Below are 27,773 nucleotides of genomic sequence, written 5' to 3'. Positions count from 1 at the left end.
ATTACATCCATGGTGTCTGGTACAGCCTGGTACCTCAGAACAGCAGTATACTGCATTCCTACCTCAGTGTCAAGTACTATATGTGTGGTTGCAATTAAATCAATGCATGAGTGGGTGTGTATGTATGTGTGTATGTGTGTGTCTGTGTGTCTGTGTGGCAGACTGTGTTCCCCTGGTTTTCTGTCACGGCCTGGTACTCCAGTAACGAAGAGCCACAGTAAGAGCCAGGCACCACCGGTTACACACACACACTCTCACACACGCACACACACAGACACTCACACACACTCTCACACACAGGCAGCCAGCCTTCTTTACACACTTCCCAAGCCTGGCTAAACTCACCAGGACTCACACACCGTAGAGTCAAGAAAGCTCCCAGCTAGGGGTTAATCCCATTCTGCCTTCAGGGTGCCAGGAGTCCATAAACATTAGAGTCAGGTTGCTCTGCTCATTCTGACGTGTTCACAGAAAGATGCAGAACCAGAACCCTGCTCAGAGGAGCTGTCAGGGTGATCCACATCACAGACTTCCTGTCTGGGCGAAAACCTGGTCAGGATGGGGGAATCAACCACCAGATACTTACTCAAGTAGAACCTGAGCGTGTGTATGTGAAAGTATGACTGCGTGCGAGTGTGTGTGCGTGAGAGTGTGTGTGTGTGTGTGTGTGTGAGAGTGCATGTGTGAGAGAGTGTGTGTGTGTGTGTTCTGTGTGTGTGTGTGTGTGTGTGTGGAGGGGGCCTACCATGTATCAGGGTACAGTGTCTACGCTCCAGGAGCTGATGTGTTGCATAAGAACGGCTGATGCAGGAGGACAGACAGAACAGTGGAAATGTGTTTGGGCTAAATGGTAATCATTGGTGTACAAACCTTGCTACCAGCATTTATGCCAAACAGAGAAATGTATATTTAAGTGTATATATTAAAACAATGTGTCAGAGGTTTATATTTCAGATAGCACAAAGAGAAAAGTGATACAGCGGAGCTTCTATAAAAATATACACAGCTTTAGAGAGAGAGAGGGAGAGAGAGAGAGAGAGATAAGGTGGTAAAGTGAAACATCCATTACAGGACATAATGTAGAGAGAGACAGACAGACAGACAGACAGACAGGCCTGTGAGCTGCAGCAGGCTTCTCTGCATTCTGAGGCACAGAATCATCTGTGATGTTGCCACTGTGGTCCTGTGACCCTGTGACCCTGTGGTCCTGTGGTCCTGTCCTGTGACCCTGTGACCCTGTGACCCTGTGGTCCTGTCCTGTGACCCTGTGACCCTGTGACCCTGTGGTCCTGTCCTGTGACCCTGTGACCCTGTGGCATGGCTTCATGGCTTCCTCCCTGAACAAGGCAGTGTTTACACATCCTCTCTGTCCTCCTTCGGCCGTCTCCTCTTCACTATGTGAAGCATGATAACACACAAAGCCTGGTGAAGCATGATAACACACACAGCCTGGTGAAGCATGATAACACACACAGCCTGGTAAAGCATGATAACACACACAGCCTGGTGAAGCATGATAACACACACAGCCTGGTGAAGCATGATAACACACACAGCCTGGTGAAGCATGATAACACACACAGCCTGGTGAAGCATGATAACACACACAGCCTGGTGAAGCATGATAACACACACAGCCTGGTGAAGCATGATAACACACACAGCCTGGTGAAGCATGATAACACACACAGCCTGGTGAAGCATGATAACACACACAGCCTGGTGAAGCATGATAACACACACAGCCTGGTGAAGCATGATAACCCCACTTACACACACCTGCAGGTGCAACAGAGACTCAGAAGCCCTTCTCCTGCCTCCCTCCCTCACTGCCTCCCTCAGTGCCTCTCTCCCTCCCTCACAGCCTGCCTGCCTGCCTCCCTGCCAGCCTCCCTCCCTGCCTCAGCACAGTAACACCCTCTCACTGCCTCCCTGCCTCCCTCCCTCCCTGCCTCCCTGCCTCAGCACAGTAACACCCTCTCACTGCCTCCCTGCCTCCCTCCCTCCCTGCCTCCCTGCCTCAGCACAGTAACACCCTCTCACTGCCTCCCTGCCTCCCTCCCTCCCTCCCTGCCTCCCTGCCTCCCTGCCTCAGCACAGTAACACCCTCTCACTGCCTCCCTGCCTCCCTCCCTCCCTCCCTGCCTCAGCACAGTAACACCCTCTCACTGCCTCCCTGCCTCCCTCCCTCCCTCCCTCCCTGCCTCCCTGCCTCAGCACAGTAACACCCTCTCCCAGCTGACCGCAGTCCTGGACCAGCAGCAGTCAGGGGCAACAGTCTGAGAAACATTGACATCGTATTAACTCATCAGACCATGTTATCTAAAGCCATGTACAGAGGGGGGATTTGAACATGAGACCTCTTTATCTGCTGGCAAATGCTCTACCCACTAAACTCCGCCCAGGATGTATTCCCACAGGTTAGAGGTGAGATGAGTAGTGTGGACATGAGCATGTCAGTTTAAGAACTTCCTCTAGGTTCGAGCTGTAAACGTGATTCATGATTCTTGGACCAAACCAGGCCAGAGGACAGAGTTTAAAGAATGGGAGGATCTCTGATGGTCTTCAGCATGACCCTGTCACTGATACACTGGGGGGATGTCAACGGCGGACGCCCGGTGAGACACAGCCTCGAATGTTCTGTGCGTGCTGAACATGATGTCAACTGCTACTGACAGGCTCAAACACTTCCACGTTGTGCAAACAGAGAGATGATTACACAACAGTTGGCTTTGAGATCTCGCTAACTCACCACTCTCGTTCTTCCCGCAGATCAGGTGCTGGTACTGCAGAAGAGTCCCCCATAACTCCGAGGCGTTGTTGACGGCTTGTTCTAACGCCTCCACGGTAAACTTCGGGATGCCGTTATCTTTTTCCATCGGAGCACTGCGCAGCGCCCGCGCGTACACCTCTCGGAACAGACTCTCCATGCACGCTGTCAAGTAGATGGCCGCGTGTTCGTGGATCCTGACCGCGACCCTGCTTTCCACCATCCACCTGAAGAACCGCCCCACGTTGAATATGAGGCCGCACCGGGCCGATTTCCCGCGGCTGAACTTGTCCTCTGTGCTCATATTGTACAGAGACAGGGCACTCAGCGCCGCGGTGATGCAGTTCATCGACACAGTCCACGACAAGACTATCTTTATGGCACTTTGAATCTCATATTTGGTGCATTTGGCGTAATGCAAACTCAGACGCTGTGCCTCTTTGGCGACTCTCACCAGCGCGCGGCTGACCAGTACTGAGAGATGGGCCAAGACCTCCGGTGACACGAGCCCCTGCCTCAGTTCCTCGTCCCGGATCAGCGCGCTTTGCACTTCCTCCAGGGTCCATGGCACGTCTTCCAACTCCGGTAGTTTCGCGCACTGACCGGAGCACTCCAGCGCCTCCGAGTCCTCCACCAGCACGGTGTTGACCGTGTCTAGGCTGTTGTGTCGACTGTGCATCGAGTCGGTTAAATGCCAAAAATTCCCCCCATACGCATTCGGTGCATGTGCCTCGAAACAGCACAGCGACGCAGTGGAAGACCTGAATGAGTCGGCGGCTCCACCATAACCCGAGTCAAGCGTCAAATCCTCCAGGGTCCGCGCCACGGACTTGCTACTCCTTGCCATATCTGCTCCTCATACTGCAAGATGGCTTTGAAAATAGTGTTTAAAAGAAATTCACGACGTATGGAATATAAAGGGCTTTATAGAACCTAGGCTTTGTTTTCCCGTTCTGTGATCTCCGCTACGAGTCGTGTTCGGTAAAGTAGCCCTCAAGTAAAAACTTATAGCTCATCGCATCTCTCGCACAGTAGGCTACTGCAACAGCGCTCACAATATTACGCAGTCAATATCCTGACAGTTAGAGGCGGGGCTATGTAATACAGAGCCGTGCCAGGAACCAATCCAGTAACTGTTCAGAAAAACACAAGCGTTTGAATGACGGCTTGTCTCACCCTTTCCCTGAAAGCAGGCTATTCGTACTTGACTGAGGCAGAGAGCTTTGGATCCTCTCTCTGGAGGAGAGTTAATAAGTATCGCCTGTCACACGGTCCACGTGTCACAAGTGGTCCTTTGAGGGATATGCATCGTGTAAGTGTGGTTCTGTAGCCTAACAAACTGTTTAACATAGACACAGGCTGGTGTCAGCGCACTTGATTGGCTCATACAAGATCAGAACCTCGACGCTTGTCCGAGTGTGACGGTAACATGACTCAAGGCCATTCATTATGGATGACATGCATTACGCCTCCCAGTCAGAGAGAAGCTGAGGAAACAGAGCTGACTGCAAGAACCACAACTGAACCAGCTCCCAAGGTCGTCTGGGGAGAGCTGCCTTTACCGAGGAAACTCGCCTGTCGAAAGCCACTTCCCTGATCTCACTAGATGACACTAATTCTACAGTATGTGTTTGTGTGTGAAAGAGAGAGAGAGAGTTTGGGCAGAGATAAACAGCTCACTGCTTGGTTAGAAATACTGCATGGGGATAAGACAGACATCAAGAGGAAGGTCACAAAGCAGCACATCAGAACATCCCCTGGTGAAGACCACAGTGTTGCACAATGTGTTTGAATGACTGTGTAGAGGTGTGTACTTGTCCAGAAACAACATGCACCCTTCATTACTCATCCTACGAAAAAGGGACATGAGGATTGTAAATGTAGAACACACTAACACACTAATGTTCTGCTTTATCAGGATTTTGAAATGCAAATTCCTGGCAACATGCAAAAAAAGGGTGTTATAATTTAAGAGGACATTTATATATAAAAAAAATGGTGTTCTTACCCCTCTGAATGCTTATTTCAATTTGTGGAATGGTTTATATGTAGCACTCAAGCAAAGTTTTAATATAAATCAGTTCATAAGATTCACAAAAAACATGTTTTTTAGAGGAACATAGGTGTTTCACATCCAGTATTGTACTTACACAGGAGGCTTCATTATTGAAGCAACAGTGAACCCTAGTGCACAAAACATGAAAACCTTAAAGAGCCCAAGTCTAGACTGAGGCTCTCTAGAGCAGGGGTGTTCAACCCTGGTCCTCGGGAGCCTCAGTCCTGCATGTTTTAGTTTCCCTGCTAGAGCACACCTGATTCAAATGAACGGTCATTCTCAGGCTTGGATAATTTGTGGAATCATTTGTGCTGTAGCAGGGAAACATCTAAAACATGCAGGACTGAGGCTCTCGAGGACCAGGGTTGGCCACCCCTGCTCTAGACCCAGACCAGACTCAGACCAGGACTCTGACCAGAGGACCCAGATCCAGACCCAGACCAGGACCCTGACCAGAGGACCTAGATCCAGACCAGACCAGGACCCTGACCAGAGGACCCAGATCCAGACCAGCCGGGGGAGGGAGGGAAATGACAGAATGAAAATGGCAGGATAGATAACTAATCATTCATTTGAATCAGGTGTGTTGAGGCAGGGACATATCTAAAGCATCCAAGACAGTGGGTCCCTGAGGAGCAGGGTTGAGAACCACCAGAGAATGTCTAATAAGGGGAGAACTGCCACTCTCAGGAAACTTCCGGGTTCTTAACTGGTTGCAGTTCCACTCTGGTTCCATATGAAGGCGCTCACAGGCAAGTGCAGAATGAATGGAGGTCTACGGAGCTATACCCCTCAAAATCCACTTTTCTCAAAATAAATTTTTTTGTCTAGTAATTTGAATGTTGCTTTCGAAAGGGGAGAAAATGCACACTGCTGGGTGTTTTTTAAGTCGCTTTTTTGTTCTAAAAAGCCTTTTAAAAGGTCAATGACGTCATACAATCAGCATTCATTAGGAGAATGCCAGCGTGCTACGAGTAACATCGGCTCATCCTGTCAGAAATCAAAAAGACATGCTCGTTCATTCAGCTTTCGACCTATAATCCATGTTGAACTTTAAAAAACTGCGTATGTGCTCGCCATAACAATCTAACTGCGTCGCAGCTCTTGGTTTTCCCGGGGCCATAGAGACACTGTGAGATAGCATAAAATTTGCTGAATTAAATTCATTCATTTTTGTTGAAGCCGGGCGTTAACGCTTGCGTGGTGCATTGTGGGGAGGCAATTGGAACTGAGCTGAAGTGGACACGCACCGTTATTGGCGCAGTCCGAGCGACCTGGCTAATCAACAAGACTCGTGTTCCAAACAAAACTACTGAATAGTATTTAAAGGTATAACATATTTGGAATAAAACAACAATAAAAACCCACAGTTCCGTATTTGTGCACTATTCTGGTAGGTGTGCTTGTTGGATTTATGGAAGGTCGCTCGTGATCTCACACTTGGGGTAGGCTACTGCTACCAATAATAGCTTGCTAACTCAAATTCAAAGAACAAGCTAACTCAGGTTACCCATCTTATTCAGTCCTGATTTGCTACCTTTTGGGCAGTGTGTTAATTATTTGATTTATGATTAGCGAACCGGTTGGAACGCTTTTACGGTCGTGTTCAGACCGAGATTGCTAGACTAAGGTCCATGTGGCCGAAGCGCGGATCCCGCGGATACATGCGGGGGTCTTTTTCCACGTTCAGTAGCCAATAATGTTTCTTGCATGCGCTTGCTACATGCATTAAATTGTTCATAAATCTAAATAATTAAATCTAATTAATCTCGCTTGATAGCTCCTATTGCCTGAAGTTTTTCTCTGCACGCTGTTTAGATACAATCTACCGGCAAAAGGGACATTTGCTTTTATACTCAAGTCCATTTCGTATGAGCTGAACAAGTTGCTCTGTCGTCTGTGATCTGTTGCAGTGGACCAAGCTATTGATGAACGCCTCATCAATGATTGAAATAGCCATTTTGAAGGTAATGTCCGCCTCTAGATTTATACCAGTGGTTGAAATGACACCCCCTCAGTTGTTCACAAACTGTACTATTACACAACAATATTAATAACTATCAACCTAGTTTGATTTTCAGAATTTACTTTATTTTGTAGGTCGAGAATCCCTCATGTCTTTGGGGGCGGATCGTGAAGGGTCCAGGGATACCCCCTGAAAGTCAAAAAGAATACGGTGAATTACAAGTGAACATGAATCTGTATTATCACGCGGTCAACCAAGACGTTCAGAAGATCAAACCCACCTCCCTAATAGAAGGCCAGGTAATTATCGCTAACATAATCGCTTGACAAAGTAGTTCGCTTGTATTCTCCTTGCCTTGGCAATGTTGTCTGCAGAACTTTGTATGTCCAAGCTAGAGTGCGTGTGCAAACGGCAGTAAAGCAGCGCGTGCCTGAGATGTTGAACCGCCGGTCGGTGTTGCCTCTCCACCCCAGGTGTGCGTGGTGTATTTCTCGGCCTGTAAGAAGTGGTGCCGAGCTGTGGTGGAGTCTCTCCTCCTGGGCTCCGTGGGCAATCAGGCCATGTGCTTCCTGGTTGACCATGGAGAACGCATCATCGTTCGCTCAGATGAGTATGTCCAGGCACCAGCACTGCTACATCGTGGTTATTCAACTGCTAACTACACTAGCATAGCTCATTCTACAGAATGACCCTTCAACTGTCAACTAGGTTATTTTGTCGCAATATGACTGGTAGTTCCAAGACTGTGTAGCAAAGGTGTGATCTGATCTGACAGCGACAGTTCTTTGCTCAGGGCCCGAGCTCCATTGGAGAGGTTTCTGCAGCTGCCTTTCTGGGTGAGGAAGTACCACCTGTGGGGACTGCACCCCCTCAGACTGCAGGTGTCCATATGTGAGGAGAAGGCTGTGCTTGTGTAAGGCTGCCCGCTCACTAGCCTGTCAATGGTTGTGCCTGAATAATTGTTTTCCTATTTGAAGCAAGTGACATGGTAGCATCTTTTCCGTTTTGTGTTTTTGCTTGTAGCCCGTCAACGCAGTGGGACAGCTCTGCTACACGATACCTGCACAACCTCCTTCAAGGTACAAAAAGAATAATCAGTAAACATATACATCAAACTTTCCATAAACATGCAGTATGAACTCAACATGCAATGCCAAGGAATACTGATACTTCTTTTCCTTATGTCGAGACTTCCACCGTTCTAAACAGGCCTCTTTATTTCTGTTCCATTCTGAGCCTGTAGCTTCCACGCAGATGGAGGCTGTGCTGCTGGACACTGTCTCAGGCTCCACTGCCATCGAGCTCTACTTGACCATCAGGAACGTGAAGGTGAAGCTCCTACAACGTCTCCAGGAACACTGGTTGCTAAATCAAAACGGTGAGTGGTTCTTCAGACATACAGACAGTGGTTTACCCCCTCCACCCAGATATGTGCGAACGATGACCTGGTGACCAAGAGGTTTGCGTGTTCCACGAGTGAGGAGCCCCTGGGCGGGGCTCTGAGCGGCTTGGCGGACCAGCCCCCTGCTGTGCTGGGCTGTGACATCTTCCAGGACACAGACAACTTCCTGGCCACCAGCGGGTGCCTCGCGCGGTCCCTCTCGTCTCTTTTTCCTCCCCTGCAGAACCCCCCAGCTCTACCTGACGGTGAGCCACCCTGCTTAGACCACACACTTCCAACACATGCATCTCTCTAAAGTGTAGCTTTTCAAAAACAGAGCTGTGTAGTTTACAGGAACAGCAATCCTGAGAGAGCCTTGTTTTACTGTCTCCTGTAGCTGATCCCAGAGTAGGACCGGCTCAAGAGGAGATGGAAGCTTCCGGAGACGTGTCTGAAGTGAGCTTAACTTATCAAAGTACTTAACATGATTCAGTATTACTATCCAAACGCTTTGAAAGTAGCCTACTCTTGTTTTTGTTTGTGAAGAACCAAGAGCGTAGACCAAGGCCTTCTCCTGGAGGCAAAGAGGGAACGCCAAAGAGCCGTAACAGGAGACACACGGAGAAAGGCAGAGATGACAAGAAGTATGTTTAGGCTTTGTTCCGCCCGGTCTTAGCCCTGTATTTGACTTAGGAGTGACTTAGGAGACAACTGGGCTGTTTCTGATCCTGTGTGTCTGTCTGTGGTCTCAGGACAGAGGAGGAAACAGATTCCTCTCTGGTGACAGAGCTCTCCAAAAACATCAGTCTGTTCAGGTGAATAATGTTACCAGCATGTTCACCCTTCTGCTATCAGTCTGAAATCAAATATAACTCCTTCTCCTTTTGTTTGTACTTCAACAGAATCCGGAAGTTTCTGAATCCTGCTTTGAGCGCAAGAAGGGACGTTCCCACCGTAAGAGCCGCAGGACTGCCTCCCACACAGCCAACATGTATTTATCTTGAATACTGAGAAAAGCGTTCTGAAATATCAGAAGAAGCTGTTTGGAACGTTGTCAGATCAGACTGAGGGCGACGGGTCACCAGCTTGTGCTTGCTGTCACTAAAGCAAAAGTCGAACATATCAAATACTAAGAAATTAAGTAACTTGTGTACTCATTTTTCAAAAATACAACTTTTCACTTCAATTGTTAAGCTGATTATCGTTTGTGATGCAATAGAATTTGAAAGGAGCATCTTGATTGCTGTATGTTTTGGATAACAAGCCGCATTTCTACAACCTGCACCCCATTAGAATGGGAGTTCTGTGTTTTGTAAATCTGATTTTAACCTGCACTGAAATATATGTCGCACTTGATATGGGAACAATGATACCAAGCAATGCACGAGTAGGCTATAGGCGATCTTACAGTAGGCCGCAACACACTGTGGTCGTGGATGGTATGTCCATGCGTGGCAAAATACATGATGTCTTTAAAATTATTTTAGATATAGTATAAGTTAGCTAGCTTGCAAATCCTGAGGATAGCCTACCGAAGTCGAATTGGCCAATGTCGTTAGCGATGCTAGCTAACGTTGGTTTGTTAGCTGTAGACATATCTAACATTTCACTGGGTCTTGTAGTTGTGTGATTTACTGACAATATTATGAAATGTTATGTTCTACTAGCCATTTGCCTACTTTAGCAAGTCACTGTATTTCCAAGCCCTGATAGTGTAACTGAAACGACAGGGTAAATAATTCCACTTTTAATTCCTCTTCCAATAAGCCCCCATTCCAGTGTTGAGCATTAAATTAGCTGCACGGTCTGCAGCGATCTTGGGACGAAGCCACTTTTTTGTTCTAAAACCGGGCTATACGCCGCGTCGAAATATAAACCGCACAACCACAAAAAAACAGTACAATCGGGGTCAAATCGGGCCGCGGTTTTATTTCCAAAATATATATCAGCTCTCATTCAGTAACTCCATCACTCTCTGGAAGTGCTCTTTTCATCTTTGTTTTCCGATCTGAAGTTTGGAGAGAAGGAGGAGGGAGATGAGCCAGTGACCCAAACGGTGCCAGAGCAGAGAGAGCCTGGCCGGGCTGCTCCACAGCCCCAAGGAGAGATGCCTGCCTGGGGGTGAGTCCACATGTATACCCCTGGCTGGTGGTGGTCTACCTCCCTTCTACAACACAGTGGAACAGTCACCACCTGTCTCCTTGTTGCAGTAATGGAGGAAGCCCTACAGTCCAGCGGTGTGGAAGTGGCCCTGATGTTGTGGATGTTGTGGGAGTGAAGGGTGTTAAACTGAGGTGTGTTTATTCAGACAGTTTGAATGGGGTGATCATGAGGTCCTCTTGAACTGACCTCTAGTTTGACCTCCACATGATTGTAGTGCTGCTGGCGAGGTGGCTGGAGGCCCTGTCACCCAGACCCCCACACAGCAGGAAACCATAGAGGAAGAGCTGGCCTGTGCACGGTCTGTCTGAGGTTCCCTTTCTCTCTTTTTCTCCAGTTCTGTCTCTCTCCAGTTCTCAGTGTCTCTCTCTCTCTTCAATTCTCTGTTCTCTTTGTCCCTCTATTGTTCTGTACAGGTTGTTGCAGTTTCTCAACCCTGATCCTCTGAAGCTGGATCTAGACTCTGCTGAAGCCACTGTGAGCATCAACATTTCACGTACATTTCACTTGTTGAGCTTAATCAACAACCGACCATTTCTCTGCCATACGCTAAACACAAACACACCTTTAGGGTGAATATTGGTTAAGTGGGACACTTCAGCTTGTTCTTCCAACAAGGCAGGTGTGTGTGTGTGTGTGTGTGTGTGTGTACTTGTTTATATATACTTGAGAGGACTTCAACCTCTGTGTGTGTGTGTGTGTGTGTGTGTGTGTACAGGGCGCTGTATGATGTTTCAAATCAGCAGATATATTGCTCAGGACCCACGTCATGTTTGAAAGTGTCCATGTGACTGTCAGCCTTGTCTTCTGGTTTCCAGGAGGGCAGGAGCGACCAGGAGGGCAGGAGCGACCAGGAGGGCAGGAGCGACCAGGAGGGCAGGAGCGACCCGCTCAGGATAGGGGTGCTGGTTCACTCTGCCTTCCCCATGGAGCCCTGCTCCAGCCTGGCCAGCGCTCCCATCCTGGACTCCTACAGACGGGTATGCAGGCTGCAGGAAGCCTCGCAGCTCTCTGTCTGCATCAGCATTCACATCAGCTGACCTTTAGAGCTGACCGTGTAATGAGATGAGCTGTCTCTCGTTTCAGTGCAGTGAATGTAAACAGGTGGAATTTTCTTTAAAAATGACAGTAGCAGTGAATAAGCTGTCCTTCGTGACGCGTCATAAGGATAGAGGTGTCTGTGGCTCAATGTCAACGAGTGCGTATTAGGGGGGAGTAATTTTTTGCTACCTCACGATTCGATTCTTGGGGTAACAATTCGATAAAAAAATCAAATCACGATTTTTCCGATTCAATATATGCTTGCTTGCTTGCGTGTGCGTGTGCGTGTGCGTGCGCGTGCGCGTGCGTGTGTGTGTGTGTGTGTGTGTGTGTCGATATGAATCGTCAGAAGACTGAATCGCAATTCAAAAAAATTCCCACCAACCTTAGTGCGTACTTTGGAGGCAAGGGCATTCCAACCCGGGGCCTTACCCTAGGGGCCTTACCCTAGGGGCCTTACCCTAGGGGCCTTACCCTAGGGGCCTTACCCTAGGGGCCTTACCCTAGGGGCCTTACCCTAGGGGCCTTACCCTAGGGGCCTTACCCTAGGGGCCTTACCCTAGGGGCCTGGGTTTGAATCCGGCCCCAGGATTCTCCCTACATTCTCCCCTACATTTCCTGTCATACTTCACTCTGTCCCAATAAAGCAGAAATGCCTTAAATACAAACACCTCATAAAAGGTTGCATAGACACTAACATGGGTTAGGAGAAACGGGTATTAATGCGTCCGTCTCCTTCAGATCCTGCAGAGACAGAAGCGCTCCGGTCTGTCGCTGGCGGAGGGATACAGCTGGCCGGCAGTGGCGCGGGGCTGTGACACGGTCCTCATCTCCCACAGCGGGGACGACCCCCTCACCTACCTGCCCCCCCTGCTCACCCACATGCAGCTCATCTCTGTCTTCAGCTCCCTCTCCTCTCGCTCCGGGGTGGGTGGACGCGTTCCACAGCAAGCACGCCCCATAGTCAAGTCACATTTACTTCTGTAGTACCTTTTAAATACAATCAGGTATTCAGCCCAAGTGCTGTACAGTTAGCTAAGGACAAATAAGGCACCAGAATAACTAACGATTATCACAAGGACAGACAGGTACATAAAAACAACCTTGCTGTACTAGAATCGTAAGTGAGGTAGAATATGAGGGTATTAAGATGTGATTCATAAACATCAGTAGTGTTGGAGGAGCTAATATGTAGTAGTGATGGTGCAGCCAAGACGTCATCAGGATACAGATCTGATCTTTTGCACCCTCACAGCCTTTGGAAGAAATGCCAGAAATGTAATCTAGGATCTGAAGAAAATAAAAGTTCATAAAGATCTTTGTAGACGCAAGTTTCTACTGTAAGGGACCAGACAGTGGTTTTCTACCCAACAAACCTTTCTGCCAACCCAGCCGTGTGTGCACTGTGTTGTTAAGCCTGAAAGCAGATTCCAGCCAGTGTCCCATATCAGCCACCTAATTCATCTACTCCTAACGGTGTCCGTCCCCCCCCTCCGTCCCCCCCCAGCCCATGGCGGTGATCCTGTGTCCTGGCTGGGGGAAGGCCCAGACGGTGTACGACTGCCTGGAGGAGAGCCACAGCCTGCAGAGCCTGCACCCCATGGTGGTGCTGGTGGGCCAGGCCAGGGACGAGGCCAAGGCTGTCCACATCCCCAAGAACTGTGAGTGTGTCCCCACAGGGAAACCCCAACACCTCTCCCTCCCAGCCAGAGCAACACAACCACCAGGGAGCACGCACACCCACTGTCCAATCCAGGGTTGAGCAGAGCGCACTCCCTAGATGGCTGGATGGCTCCCTAGCAAAGCGTGATCCTGCAGGTGAGACAGGGAGGGGGGTGGTTTTGACGGCTGTTCTTCCTGTACCCCCCCGGTGTGAGCAGGCCTGGTTGTGGTGACCACCCCCTTCAGCCTGGCACGCCTGCTGGCTGTGCACTGCTTCCTGTTCCTGCGTCTGTGCCACCTGGTGCTGGATGAGGCCGACCAGCTGTTCTCCCGCGCCCCAGACCAGGTCACAGCTGCTTCGAGCTTTTTTACTCATTTAAAAAAATATATGTTTAGTTGTATTAATGTCACTCTATTTTTTTGTCTTCCTTATTTGTATTAAGTTAGACGCAACTTTTAAAGTCACGATAGAATATAAATGATTATTACCGATGTTGCAACTTTTTTAAAGGCCCCATGACATAAAAATGTAACCTTCGGAGGTTATTTAACATGAATACAAGTTCCCCTGGCCTGCCTTTGGTCCCCTAGTGGCTAGAAATTTAAATAGCTGTACACCAAGCCCTGGGTATTGTTCTCCGCCTTTGAGAAAATGAGAGGTCAAATGCGCTGTTTTGAAAATCCCCCTATTCTGACGTCATAGTAGGGAAGGTTACCTCCCCTTTCTCTGCTTTGCCGCCCAAAGAATTTGGCCCACCAATGAAAAATGAGCTACGACCGTGCGAGCGCAACATTGGTTTTTCCTCGAGACATCATGGCTTGCAAACGACCGAAGCATAGCAGTTAGCCCCGCCTCTCTCATACTCATTAGCATTTAAAGCTACAGACACAGAAACGGCACATCCTGAGGAAAGCTCATTGTGGGACTGCTTGTAGTGGCTGTAATTCTGCACCATGGCTGAATTTCGGGAAAGAGACTTCAGATACAGCATTGGGGGACCACTAAGGCCTATATAAAAGCATCCAAAAACAGCATGTCATGGGACCTTCAAACTTACCCGGGCAGGCTTGGTGTTCATTGGTTGTGACTCGTTCGGTTACAAAGATCACGACGCAGTGCGTCGCCCTGTAAGGCAGAGCTACACAGAGGTAACCTGAAGCAGCTGCCTGTGACGTTGTCCTCACGGGCCTCTGCTTCCCTCCCAGATGAGCAGCATCCTGCAGTACTTCCAGAAGGTGACAGCCAGCGAGGACCGGGTGTCCTGCCCCAGACAGATAGTGGCCGTGGGCCGGCGCTGGAGCCCCAGCATGGAGGAACTGCTGCTCAGCTACATGAACCACCCCTGTGTGGTCATCACGCTGATGGAGGAGGCTGCGCTCTATGGCAATGTGCACCAGGTTTGTCTCTCTCACTCTCATCCTCTCTCTCCCCATCGTTTTTAGTTTTGGCATGTTTGATTCATACATGTGTAATTTGAAAAAAAGTTAATTAATATATATATAAGTTCCCAAAAATACTTGATACTTGACAAAATGATATATATTATGTTATAATTCATTTTTACAAATGTATACAAAAATTCGAATGTGAAAAATCTAACTGTACTTGCTGTGCCCAGATAGTCCAGCTGTTTCTGGACTGCACCAAGGTGTCAGTGTTGCTGGGAGTGCTGGATCTAACCCCTGGTGTTCCTCAGAAGACCCTCATCATCACCAGCTCTCCTGAGGAGGTCGAGCAGGTCTTCCAGGTACAGACCTCGCATCACTTCCTCTCATCATGTCCAGCAGGGTCATGTGTACAGCTTGATTGGGCCTCAGATGAATCAGAGTCTGACTGGGTCTGTCTGTACTCGCTGTGTTTCTCCAAAAGGCTGTAAACAAAACCTCAGCGTTCTCCCTGAAAGCTCACGAGGGGATGACCTACCAGTTTGACTTTGTCGTGGAGCAGTGGAGAAAAGAAGTTGGCCCAGGAACTCATGTCCTTCTGGGTAAATACATAAACAAACAACTATTGCTCATTATATAGTGGTTCAGAGTTGACGTTTTAGAATCATTTTCACTTTTCTAAAGGAACATTGTAAACACCAGTGCGATGGCTCGGAAAGAAACATACATTTCTGTGCCTCAGATGAACCTGCCTGGTGTCAGTTTGAGTGTTTTCCGCGTGCTCTTCCTCCCCTCAGTCAGTACGGACGCCTGCCTGCGGGCGCTGGGCATCCAGGACGCCTCGTGTGTGGTGCACTACAGCTTCCCCTCCTCCCCCCGGCGCTTCGGCGCCCGCCTGGCCTGCATGGTGGATAACTTCTGCAACCGCTCCGACAAGGTGGGTCCCACCAGCGCAGCCTCTCTCCACCCTGGTCCTCCTGCCCCCCTGCAGTGCGTGTTCTGGATGTTTCCCTGCTGCAACACGCCTGATTCAAATCAATGAGTCATTACCAGGCTTGACTCCAGAGCTTGATAACGACTCGTTCATTAGAAGAGATGTCCCAGTGCAGCCTCATACTCGACATCACACTCTAATGGTCCCTCGTAGAGAGAAGTGAGTCTTGGAGTCTTAACCATGGAACAGGCAGGAGAGGATCTTCTGTCTGGATGCTGGGCTTGTTCTCAGCTGTATGGTTGCTGCACCTGTAGAACCCTTTTCAGGCGTCATCTCTTGTCACTCCTCATCTCTCTCTCTCTCTCTCTCTCTCTCTCTCTCTCTGGTGTCCAGGACTACCACCACTGTGTGTGGGTGTGCGGCTGCTATGTGAGTTCAGACAGTGGCAGTGAAAGGGACTAAACTCTTTGTCTCTAAGTGTGTCTCTGTCTTGTCTCCCTTGCCGCTGGTCCAGCAGCAGTGTGCCAGGACCTCCTCGCCCCCCAAGTCAGTCCTGCTGCTGACTGAGAAGAGCAGCCGCCACGTGGCGGGCGTGCTGCGCTACCTGAGGCGCACCGGCGCCGTGCTCCCCCCCGAGCTTCTCCACTTTGCTCGGGGCGTGGGCCAGGCCAAGGAGCTGCAGAGGGCCGGCCGGCCTCTCTGCTCCTACCTCAAGAGCTACGGCTTCTGCAGGCAAGTTTTGACGCCACCTAACTCTGCACCGGGTCTGGTTTTGGCTGTGTGGATTTTAGATATATTAGTAGCCTGACTCGCCAGATGGTTTGCCCATCTGGGAAGTCTGTGGAAAAGGGCAGGCGCTTTCAAAAAATGCTTGGCAGGTGATTGGATGACGCATCTGTCTATCTGTCATTGTTTATCACGGGCTAACTCCAACCACTGCCAGTAGTTCATCGTGGTACGCTGGTGTGTCTGAACCCCTGTGGTTGGGGCACAAACAGCAGGAGGGCATACTGAGCTGTCTCACCAGGTCACACACACACTGGACTCCTGGCAGAAACTCATGTCAAACTTCCTGTGCGCTTTATTGTGTTTATTCACGGACAAGAAAATGCCTGATGCAGTGATGATGCTAAAAGCCCTGTGCCTCCCTGTCCCAGAGACAGCAGTGTGTGTCCAGACAGACACAGCCTCTGCCCCTCCCAGGACCAGCCCCGGCACCCCACATCCAGCAGCATAGTGGTGGGTCAACACTATGAGCACAACACCTTCCACGATGTATCACCTTGTTCTGTCTTCTGTGTTTCGATGTGCTGATTCATTAAACAAGCTTCCTACACAAAAGGCTACAAGCCTAGTCGTAGACTAAACACGTTTTCAATGGAGATCTTCACCGAATCTCTCAGTCACTTAAAGGACTAGGCTTAATCCATGTGTGGGAAACTGGGTCTCTTTGTTATAAGAATGACTGTAGTTCTGTTTGCCTGGTTGTCATGGGAATGACTGTAGTCCTTAATGTTTGCCTGGTTGTCATGGGAATGACTGTAGTCCTTAATATTTGCCTGGTTGTCATGGGAATGACTGTAGTTCTGTTTGCCTGGTTGTCATGGGAATGACTGTAGTTCTGTTTGCCTGGTTGTCATGGGAATGGCTGTAGTTCTGTTTGCCTGGTTGTCATGGGAATGACTGTGTAGTTCTGTTTGCCTGGTTGTAATGGGAATGACTGTAGTCCTTAATGTTTGCCTGGTTGTCCGTGTGTAGGTGTTGCCCTTGTACATCAAGACAGCGTCCCAGTACTGCGGTCGCATTGTGAGTGGGAAAGATGACTGCTTTGAGAACCTGGCAGCCAACATGGCTGCTCACTATGCTTCAGAGAAACTGATGGCTGTGGAAGTGTTGGAGGGCGGGCTCTACTGTGTACAGGAGGAGGAAACCTATCACAGGTTAGTAAACCACACAGCCGGCCTATCACAGGTTAGTAAACCACACAGCCGGCCTATCACAGGTTAGTAAACCACACAGCCGGCCTATCACAGGTTAGTAAACCACACAGCCGGCCTATCACAGGTTAGTAAACCACACAGCCGGTCTATCCCCTTTCTCTCCTACATTTTCTGTCGTATCTTGACTGTCTCTGTCTCTAATAAAGCCGCAAAAGGGGTCTAAAATAGACTTGCGACAGTTTGTTGTTACTCACTCCACAGAAACCAAGAATGCATAATTTCCTCTGAAATAACTTGAAACTGGCATCCACCATTGTTAGTTGCATGTATAATAGAAATCTGACTTTACTTTTGATTTAGTTTTCCGATAAAATATTGTAAATAATAAGACTAATGAAAATGACATGGACAAAAATGATGGGACCCTCAACCTAATACGTAGTTGCATAATCTTTAGAGAAAGTCAATGCAATCAAACGTTTACTGTTGCTGTCAATGACTGACAGCTACATTGATTACATCAATTGAATATCTTGCTATCGAGCTCAAAACCGAATATCGGCCACTCAAGCACTCGCCAATATTCATACAACAATTCTCGGAACTATTATCACTGTGTCACCAGATATGACAAAGTAGATCTAAACAGAGACTTAAATATCCAAGTAAATAAAAATGCAGACCCAAGAACTATTGAGCTCTTAAATCTCCTTGACAGTTTTGATCTAACTCAACACATAACAGACCCAACACACCGGCACGGAAACACACTAGATCTAGTGATAACAACTGGACTAAACATTAATGATATTTCAGTAACTGATCTACCCTTCTCAGACCATCATTGTATTTTTTATTTGGAAATCATCTTAACAAAAAACACAATAATTCTTAGTCCAAAGAAGACGATGAAGCTGACATGTTCAGAGCAGTTTGCTCTATATGAGCTCTATTGGAATGCTCTCTGAATTAAATTCAATGATGCACTTATCTGTGTTAGACTCTGTTGCACCACTGAAAACCAAAAAGAAGTGCACAAGCAGAACTTCCCCATGGCTGAGAAATAAAAATGTTAGTGAAACGAAAAGAAAATGCCGTGCAGCAGAGAGAAAATTGAGAAAAACAAAGATTACTATCCACTACAATATCTACAAAGATACACTAACCACCTATAACAAAACCATCCGTCTATCAGGGATAGAATATTTTTTCAACATCATTACAGAAAATGCCAGAAACTCCAGAGTTATTTTCTCCACCATTGACCAGCTGCTAAACACTGTCCCTGCCCCACCTCCATCCTCAGCAGTTAAATGTGAAGAGCTTGCTTTGTTCTTCAAGAACACAATAACTTTGATTACAGCTAGTATTATTACTCGTGGAGGTGAAACTGACATCAGTAGATCCTGCAACATAATCATGAGCATATTTACATGTATCACACTAAGTGAACTTTCCAAAATCATCAGCGAATGTAACTCCACAACCTCAGATATTGATCCTATACCCACAACATTCCTTAAGAGAGTGTTTGATGTCAGGTCCGGTGGTGATTAAGGTAGGCCACTCAGAAGCATGCACACTGTCTTGATCTTGATAGGCTAAGCATTCTGTAGCAAATAATAACAAAATACCCACTATTTATTAATCAAAACTGCTTGAGCATAATAATGCACCTAAAATACAAACGTGAGCAAGGTCAGAAATCTCTATCGAATCGACATGAGCAATTTCGCTTGCAAGGATAGAAACAACAAAAATCAGAGGAAGGATTTTTTGTTTTGTTAGGTTAGGAGACCATATGTCTAGGAAACATGAGAACTGCTACGGGGTTGCTCAAGGAAGCTGCCTAGGTCCATTACTTTTTCTCTTTATACGTTACCACTCTGCGACATAATCAGAGAATATAATGTCGATTTCCATAGCTATGCGGATGACACACAATTGTATAGATCTGCTGAACCCAAAGATGCAACAGCCATAAATTCCATTACCAACCACTTGTCGGCAATAAACAAATGGATGAATGATAACTTTCTTAAATTAAATGAGGTCAAAACTGAAGTCCTACTATGTGGCCCCAAATGCAAAAGACAGAATGTAACCAAGAATCTAGGAGGTTTAACCCCCCCCCCCCCCTAAACCAGAGGGTACAAGTCTCGGTAATCCTGGACTCTTGGATTTTAATTTCAACTCGCACATTAATAAAGTGACCAAAACATTTTTCTTTCACCTCAGGAATATCAAATCAAATCAAATTTATTTGTATAGCCCTTTTTACACGCAAGCATGTCACAGAGGGCTTCACATACGCCCATAGAACTGCCCCTCAACCAACCTAAACCCTCAAGGAAGACAAGGAAAAACTCCCATAAAAACTCCCAACGGGAGAAAAAATGGAAGAAACCTTGGGAGGAGCAATTCAGAGAGGGATCCCCTCCTCCAGAGACAGTTGGCAAGAGAGAGGAGCAGAACACAAGCTAAACATAGTCATACAGTGTCAATATAGCGAAGGTATGACCATTCATAAACCAAAATTATGCAGACAAGCTCATTCATGCCTGTATATCCAGCCGGCTAGATTACTGTATACAGTAGTATACTTTTTGCTGGTCTTCCCAAGAAAACCACGGAAAGCCCACAGCTCATTCAAAACTATGCAGCTAGATTATTGACCAAAACCAAAAGGAGAGAACACATTTGTCCATTCCGAGTTACTTTACACTGACTCCCTGTTACTTTCAGAATTCACTTTAAGGTCCTTCTCCTCACATACAAAGCTCTAAATGGACAAGGACCTAGCTACAATGCTAACTCTCTTACTAACTAGACACCAGCTAGAACACTGCGATCATCAGATGCAGGCCTATTAGAGGTCACCAGAAGCAGTCATAAGAAGATTGGTGATGCAGCCTTTGTCAACTATGCCCCAAAACTATGGAACACATTACCCATAAATATTAGGGAAGCAAACACCCTAGACATTTTCAAAAGACATCTTAAAACCTGTCTTTTTACAAAAGCATTTTACTAATTTGATCTCTGAAGGTTTTAATTACTTTTATTAGTTGTATTATTGTTTTTATAGAATTTTGATTCCCACAAAGACTGTGGCTTGTGGGATTATCGCAAAAACTGCGGCCTCAGAGGGCTTTTATTATTTGTAGTACTTGTATTATTGCTTTTATTGATTTGTGTAAAGCACCTTGAGCTGCAATTCTTGTATGAAATATGCTATATAAATAAAGTATTGTTATTATTATTAATGAGACTGCTGCACTTAACATGAGCGGTCGAAATTCAACAGATATTTGATCAGGACTTCCGTGGTGTTGTGTGTGTGTGTGACACCACCCTACCTCCATGCCTGGTTCGTCCCCCAGGGTGCAGGTGACCGTGGTCCCTGAGCGGGGCGAGCGTCTGTTCTGCAGTGTTCAGGCTCGCTTCCTGGATGAGGGGCGTGAGCAGGAGGTGAAGTGTCACCAGCTGCTGCAGCTGCCGCCCCAGTTCCACAGCCTGCCTCCCCAGGCCTTGGAGATCATCATGTGCAGGGTGAAGCCCATCGACGGTGAGGTGGACTGGAACCCTAAGGTGTGTGTCACTCAATGTTGCCCCAAAAAACCTGCTATTGGTGCTCTGAGAAGTCCCAAAGAATTGCTACATTACGTGATGACGAAAATTCAAACACATTTTTTGACGCTAGGGAAGGTGAAAAGTCGCCCACCAAGTTGGTAAATCTGCAACACTAGTGGTATTGTGCACACCCGGTTAGCTAGGAATGATGGCCCATTTCGTCACAATTTTTTTGTTCTTTTTTCTCCAGTTGTTTATTTTACTGTGATTCCATCAAGCCAACTCATGTTCATGTGAGCCACCATGTCTCAGTTGATGGACAGCTGGTTGACTGTGTGTTGGCCTTGAACAGGTGACCAGAGCCATCAGCCAGAAGATCAGAGGCCTTCAGCACCAAGCCAAAGTTGTACTGAGTCTGGGAAACACCATCTTCGTTGATCCCATGGTATGCTCCGATAGTTTCATTCACCAATCCACACGGCCGTTCATTGTTTCTATCAGGGGCGTAGGTTTCATTAGGGCTCACCCACTTTTTGGAAATATTATATCTGTCCCCCGCCCACACTTCTTAATAAGAAAAGAACTGTATTTAACTGCTACATCCTCTGTTATTTGGGGGGGAAAGCTGCCCCACAAACAAACCTGTGCCCCTGGTTTCTACGGTAACTGAATGACACTGCCTGTGCTGCCCCGAGGTGAGGATGACCCGTCTGCCCGCCCTGAAGACCCTCATACACCAGCACAACGTCCACACCGAGATCCTCAACACTGGCATGGCCACCACCAACCCCCAACACCTGGACCTGCTGAGGGAGCTCATGCAGCAGGCTGAGCCTGCAGCTGAGGAGGAGGAGCAGGGGGAGGAGGAGCAGGATGGGGAGCAGGGGGAGGAGGAGCAGGATGGGGAGCAGGGGGAGGAGGAGCAGGATGGGGAGCAGGGGGAGGAGGAGGAGGAGCAGGAGGAGGAGCGCTCTCAGATGACAGGGTGAGTGAGAGAGCTGCAGCCAGCAGCCTTGCAGCAGGATAACAACTCAGATTGCACATCGTGTCCTGAAAGCCACACAGTGCTGTTGGGCACTAAATCTCATGAACGTGTGTGTGTGTGTGTGTGTGTGTGTGTGTGTGTGTGAGGGCAGCCTGGAAGGCTCCCAGGTAACCATGGACGATGAGGGACAGGCTGCAGAGAAGGCTGTGATCTGTAGGAGGAGAGCGGCTGTAGAGAGCCTGTGCTGTGGCCTGGAGGGATCTGAAGGTCCTCCTTCGTCTCAGAAGCAAGGCCCTGCAGAACCTCCACCCCAGTCCTATAGAGAGGGCCCTGCAGAACCTCCACCCCAGTCCTATAGAGAGGGCCCAGCAGAACCTCCACCCCAGTCCTATAGAGAAGGCCCTGCAGAACCTCCACCCCAGTCCTATAGAGAGGGCCCAGCAGAACCTCCACCCCAGTCCTATAGAGAGGGCCCAGCAGAACCTCCACCCCAGTCCTATAGAGAGGGCCCTGCAGAACCTCCACCCCAGTCCTATAGAGAGGGCCCAGCAGAACCTCCACCCCAGTCCTATAGAGAGGGCCCAGCAGAACCTCCACCCCAGTCCTATAGAGAGGGCCCTGCAGAACCTCCACCCCAGTCCTATAGAGAGGGCCCAGCAGAACCTCCACCCCAGTCCTATAGAGAGGGCCCAGCAGAACCTCCACCCCAGTCCTATAGAGAGGGCCCAGCAGAACCTCCACCCCAGTCCTATAGAGAGGGCCCAGCAGAACCTCCACCCCAGTCCTATAGAGAGGGCCCAGCAGAACCTCCACCCCAGTCCTATAGAGAGGGCCCAGCAGAACCTCCACCCCAGTCCTATAGAGAGGGCCCAGCAGAACCTCCACCCCAGTCCCATGGAGGTGGGACAGCTGTGACTACCCAGGACAGGCGTCCAGATGCTGAACAGTGGCGCAGCCTCATTGCCAACCTGAAACATGCTGCCCGGACTCTGGGGTACGTGTCCAGGTGTGCACTGTTCTCAAGCCTGTCCCACCCTGAGCCCTCTGAACTGGGTCTGGCGTCCCACCCTGATGGGCATGTGGTTATCGGCTGCTGATGCCGTAGCTGTGTTGAAGGGTTTGCACAGGGATGGAACTAGTGTTGGCACATCTGGTTCAGTATTACTGCACCAGTGGATGTCTGATTGATGATAAAGACACTTCTAGCTTCATTGTTGATGTTAAGTTGACTAATTCATCTTCTTCCCCATTGTGTTTGTTTCAACTGATTTTTTGACTTGTATAAATAGTCTTGGGCAGACTGTGAATAGGGATGTAACGATATTGACGATATCGCGCTATCGCGGTGGTAAACGTGTCTCGATATCGTCGTGGTTGGGTTACAATATTAAAAGGACAGGTGTCCGTCAAAAAGCAAGAGGAATAAACACAGTCCCGCGGAACAAATCATTGTTAACTACATAGACCATGATCCTTTGCGCTGCGTCGTCACAACAACCATCAGTGTTTCCCCTATGTTGATTTTGTCGTGGCGGCCCGCCACGGCTACATTTCTGCCGCCACGGTATCAGAAATAGGGCTGTACAAGATTTTAGGCCGTCTATCAGCAGTGATTGTTAGAGTGCATGTCGGAGAATAGCAAGGACACGCGCTTCACAGCGCAGTTGAGATTGCGTGTGTGCGTCTTTGAGAACTGTAAGTCGTATAACTTGTGTTTTCAGTTCATTAAAGCCTGTTATTGTATTAGTCTACAGTTATTGCTAATTTAAACTGGTGATTTTCGTTGTTTGTATTCTTCCCCTGCTAGCAGAATTGCATGCCTGTTGATTCGATAGCGATTGCTGCCCTTGCTCACGTTTGTATTTTAGGTGCATTATTATGCTGAAGTCGTTTTAGTTAACAGTGGGTATACTGTTATTATTTGCTAAAGAATGCTTAGCCTATCAAGATCAAATGAAGCCGACAGTGTACATGCTTTCGAGTACCTTGATCGATAGGCTAGGCTACTGACCATTTACAATAAGTTGTTATGTCAATTATTAATTGGCATATTTCTGCCATTAATAGAACATACTTTAAGTAGCCTAACTGTATTGCTTTACGGAAAATAGGACAAAAATAGGCCGTCTTTCAGCAGTGATTGTTAGAGTGCATGTCGGAGAATAGCAAGGACACGCGCTTCACACTTTTTTTAAATGTCAGTATTTTTTTTGCTATTATCATCACAAACACTATCGTGAGCTATTTAACAATACCGTGAGCTTTTCCACAATATCGCAATAAATATTGTACCGTGAGGTCAATATCGAAATTGTATCGTACCGTGAGATTTTGATATCGTTACATCCCTAACTGTGAATAGTAATTAAGACCATTGTTTTCACTCAGGAACTCAGACATGAAGGAATTCAAACAGTTGATTTCCACTGTCCATTCAGCGGTGGGAAATGGTATGACTACCATAATATCTCAAAGTCTTGTAATCTGCCACAACAAGATCACTTGTTCAGTACTCTGTTTAATCAGCTGTATGTTAATAGCAGAAACTAACTAGACTTGATGCTGTTCCATCAGGACACTCCACAGCTACACAGCACGTTGTCAGAGCAGAGAAGGTTGCTAACGTCACAGGTTTTCAAGGGGCCATCAAAGTAGACGCTCCTAAAAGGTACGAGGGTCTCAAGCTAATCATCTGTCTTCTGTGAACACCTGTGTCGTCAACTCACTGCTTCTTCTCCAGCCTTCACCCTCAGGTCAAGTGGTTCCAGAGAAAAGACGTGGTTGTCATCAGTGTCAAGCTCACCAACCCAGTGGCCCAGTCCTGTGAGTTCTTCCCAGAGAGAGTGGTGTACAGGTTAGTAAGGAAACAGACTTGATGGAGTATCACAGTAGTGACGTGAAAGAACGGAGAACGCATTCACACTTGCTCTTGATGCTCTACTGCTGGGTACACACTGTGAGAGACCACTAACATGAGGACAACAAAAATCCTAGATGTAGCTGTTTAGCTCCTCTAGTCTGTGGTGTGCCATGACGTGATGAAGACAGCACACCACACAGAGTGTCAACCAGTGTCCCGACTGAACACTAGAAATCTGCTAAATCTCTCAAGACTTCAGAATAAGCATGGCAAATAATATGCAGGAAGAAATTGCGATGATACGTGTTTGGAATGATTTTCACAGAAAATTAACAGGAAAAAAAGAAAAGGGTTTGCTGTTGCCACAAATCAACAAGCTGATCCTCCATCTCTGCTGTCTGAATCCATTTAACTTTGTGCTGCGCCGTGACTGCGTTTGTTATGCTTCCGTCTTCTCTCTGCTTGCTTTCTGATTGGATATTGTTTCGTTTCACGTGATAATTTCGGGGTATGTCCTCGGGGTTCCCCCCACACATCAGGATTTCTTATCGTAAATATTCATGTTGAATATTTATGATTCGCGATCGGGGCGCTTCCGAGCAGTTTCGGTCACTCTTGAACCACCTCACACCAAGGTAACATCTGATAAGATCATCTTTAGAACCATCCAGATAATCAGGACATTACCGAGGATTGTCGGAAGGGGGGGAAATCGGCCTGATTATCCTGTGGTGCAGGGGCGGTTTTAGGCACGGGCAGACCGGGCAGCCGGTAAAAAATATATATATATCTGCGCGGTTTTGTCTTATCGATCATTTAAGTTAGTGGGGAATTGATATATTGGCGCCCCCTTCAGGCAGCTGCAGGAACCCCTGCTTCCCGTGCAGCAGTTTCGTTTTCGTTTGTTGCAGCCAGGTTGTAGTGGTGCTCGTTCTGGGGGCGCTGTCGGGGGGCGGCCGACGGGGTAGGGGGCGGCACACGATTTCTTCCTCGGGGGGGGGGTGCAAGTGATAAACTCGACCAGAACCGCCACTGCTGTGGTGTGTACCCAGCATAAGTTAATGGTTCTCAACCCTGGTCCTCAAGTACCCCCTGTCTTGCATGTTTTAGATGTTTCCCTGTTCCAACACACCTGATTCAAATCAATGGGTTGTTATCTAGTTATGCAGGAGCCTGTTAACGACCATTTATTTGAATCAGGTGTGTTGGAGCAGGCAAACGTCTGAAACAAGCAGGACCGGGGTTCAAGAGGACCAGGGTTGAGACCCACTGCTCCAAGTTCATTGATTACCTTTTTTTGCAATGCTACATTTGCTATAGTTACCGTTCAGTTTGCAGGTAATCCATTCTTAGATTGACAGATGGGTGTATTCTTTGCAGTGCCAAAGTGAACAACAGTCGTTACCGTGCCGACCTGGAGCTCCTCCTCCCGGTGGCTGCAGACAGGTGCTCATGGGAAATGAAGTGCAATGAGCCGGTCATCACACTGGTCAAGAGGGAGCGAGGAGAGTGGGAGACACTCCTCAAGCGGAAGGTAAACAGCTGACTCGTCTGTTAGAGTAGTACTCCACAACATCACTTTCATTCAAGGTGGGGAGAAATGTATGTTTAAAAGTTTTCAAATGGCAACATTAAGCCAGGGCTTTCTGCATTTCCTTAACGAGTGGCTTTTTTACATTTTTTAACAGAGTAACTTTGTCAGTCTGGACTTTGACCACTTTGAGGATGAGAGCGAAACTCCAAATGGTTTAGTAGGAAGTGGTATGTATGTATGTGATATATAATGGTAGGACACAAAACTTGAATTATATTATAATCACTGATCTGTTTGTGTTTGTGTGTGGTGTGTGTGGGCTAACCCAGGTGACTGGTTTGTGGAGGGCACAGGTGAGGACGGCTGCTATGTTAGTTCAGCCAGTGGCAGTGAGAGCGACTGAACTGGCTGCTTCACATTCTGACAGCCTGTGCTAATGAAGATGGTATTTGAATCGACAGTTCAACATTTTATTATTTGAGGGTTTATTCATGTTGAGTGTTTCAATCCGGACATTGTTTAATCCACAGCAGTTTGAGTTGATTAGTTTGCATCATAGTAATTCTTGTAAGTAGAGACATTCAAATGCAACATGAATATTATTATATTTGAATGGAATTTAGGATTGGAATTTACAGTCTTATTAATTCATTAATTCATCTCACAAAATATTGCCCTGATATTTTTATTCAGTGTGAGAGATGAAGTTCCATTAAAAAGTTTGTCAAAATGTCCTGTCAAGTCACATTTATTACATGTGAAAAAGAAAAAATCATTTACCAAAGTGCTGTACGGTAAGTTAGAAAGGACACAACAGTAAGTTGTACAAGAAAGAATTCACGTTTGTTACTTGGCTGAGCATTAGTTGCATGTAGACTTCCAGAAGTCAAACCATTAGCATCACTCAACACCTTAGTCTGAGGTAGAGAACCATCATGATACTGACTGATGGCTGCAAGTTTGGGCCACATCAGTGCTCACTCAGTTTTTCGTTTATCTCTGGGAAAATATTTAAGGTGAAACAACTGTGGTCTTTACACAGTTTATCACAGCTCATTTGCATGTTTATTTACCCTAATGCTTACATTTTTCATAACACACCCAAATTGCTCTGACATTACAAGTTTCTATTTAGGGCGGGATCTCATTTCTATTTCCAGTAGGGTGACCACCATCAAACAAACAGAGTGGGATGATTACTAAATTTGTGTGGGAAATGTTACCAACACGAAAACACAACCTGAAACTGTTATATAATGCCTATCTAACTTAATAAACCATTTGTATTATACATTGTTCTTTAGACCCTTCCAGAAAACACCATTAAATCACAATGTAACATAACATGTATTTTACATGCCATTTAAATTCACCATCACCGAGCCCATAGGCAGCAGGCATCATGCAAAAAAACTATTTTTGAAACCGTTCTTATGAAGTCCAACTAAAATAATGAACAAATAAAATATAAAACATTACAATTAGTTAATTGACAGTCTTATATTAAGCATATATTAAACCAAAA

At 47.3% G+C, this 27,773-nt stretch overlaps 2 protein-coding genes across 8 annotated transcripts in view; one reads left to right on the top strand and one right to left on the bottom strand.

The window, feature by feature from the left end:
• The window catches only part of LOC146258095 (ankyrin repeat- and BTB/POZ domain-containing protein 3-B-like), a 55,443-nt gene extending 51,180 nt beyond the window's left edge, over positions 1–4,263 (bottom strand). The window contains 1 exon segment of the mRNA XM_084671600.1: positions 2,753–4,263. Coding sequence (XP_084527726.1) covers positions 2,753–3,617 — 865 coding nt within the window. The 5' untranslated portion in view covers positions 3,618–4,263.
• A 1,389-nt stretch (positions 4,264–5,652) lies between these two features.
• Positions 5,653–26,978, top strand: tdrd12 (tudor domain containing 12). 7 transcript variants are annotated; one of them, XM_084671594.1, is made up of 37 exons: positions 5,653–5,711; positions 6,741–6,793; positions 6,927–7,091; positions 7,266–7,402; positions 7,586–7,705; positions 7,816–7,871; positions 8,036–8,121; positions 8,220–8,439; positions 8,571–8,629; positions 8,720–8,817; positions 8,926–8,988; positions 9,076–9,127; positions 10,188–10,294; positions 10,384–10,467; positions 10,551–10,634; positions 10,750–10,810; positions 11,170–11,313; positions 12,116–12,301; positions 12,882–13,035; positions 13,255–13,382; positions 14,243–14,434; positions 14,656–14,784; positions 14,907–15,024; positions 15,220–15,359; positions 15,874–16,088; positions 16,514–16,595; positions 17,115–17,296; positions 20,680–20,887; positions 21,222–21,314; positions 21,565–21,854; positions 22,006–22,860; positions 24,243–24,304; positions 24,429–24,522; positions 24,595–24,708; positions 26,095–26,248; positions 26,403–26,475; positions 26,578–26,978. In XM_084671594.1, exons 1-37 carry the CDS (start codon positions 5,666–5,668, stop codon positions 26,649–26,651), a joined length of 5,178 nt encoding a protein of 1,725 aa, XP_084527720.1. In that variant the 5' UTR covers positions 5,653–5,665; the 3' UTR covers positions 26,652–26,978. The 7 variants fall into 7 exon arrangements, with proteins under 7 accessions (XP_084527720.1, XP_084527719.1, XP_084527718.1 ...); XM_084671593.1 differs by having other exon boundaries at positions 11,152–11,313; positions 22,006–22,848; XM_084671592.1 differs by having other exon boundaries at positions 11,152–11,313.
• Positions 26,979–27,773: the final 795 nt, after the last annotated feature.

Source organism: Hypomesus nipponensis, chromosome 14 (assembly GCF_054491055.1).
Source record: "Hypomesus nipponensis isolate SF chromosome 14, ASM5449105v1, whole genome shotgun sequence".
NCBI lineage: Eukaryota > Metazoa > Chordata > Actinopteri > Osmeriformes > Osmeridae > Hypomesus > Hypomesus nipponensis.
Note: the sequence above shows the minus strand (reverse complement) of the source record. Positions and strands in the feature narration are given on the sequence as shown.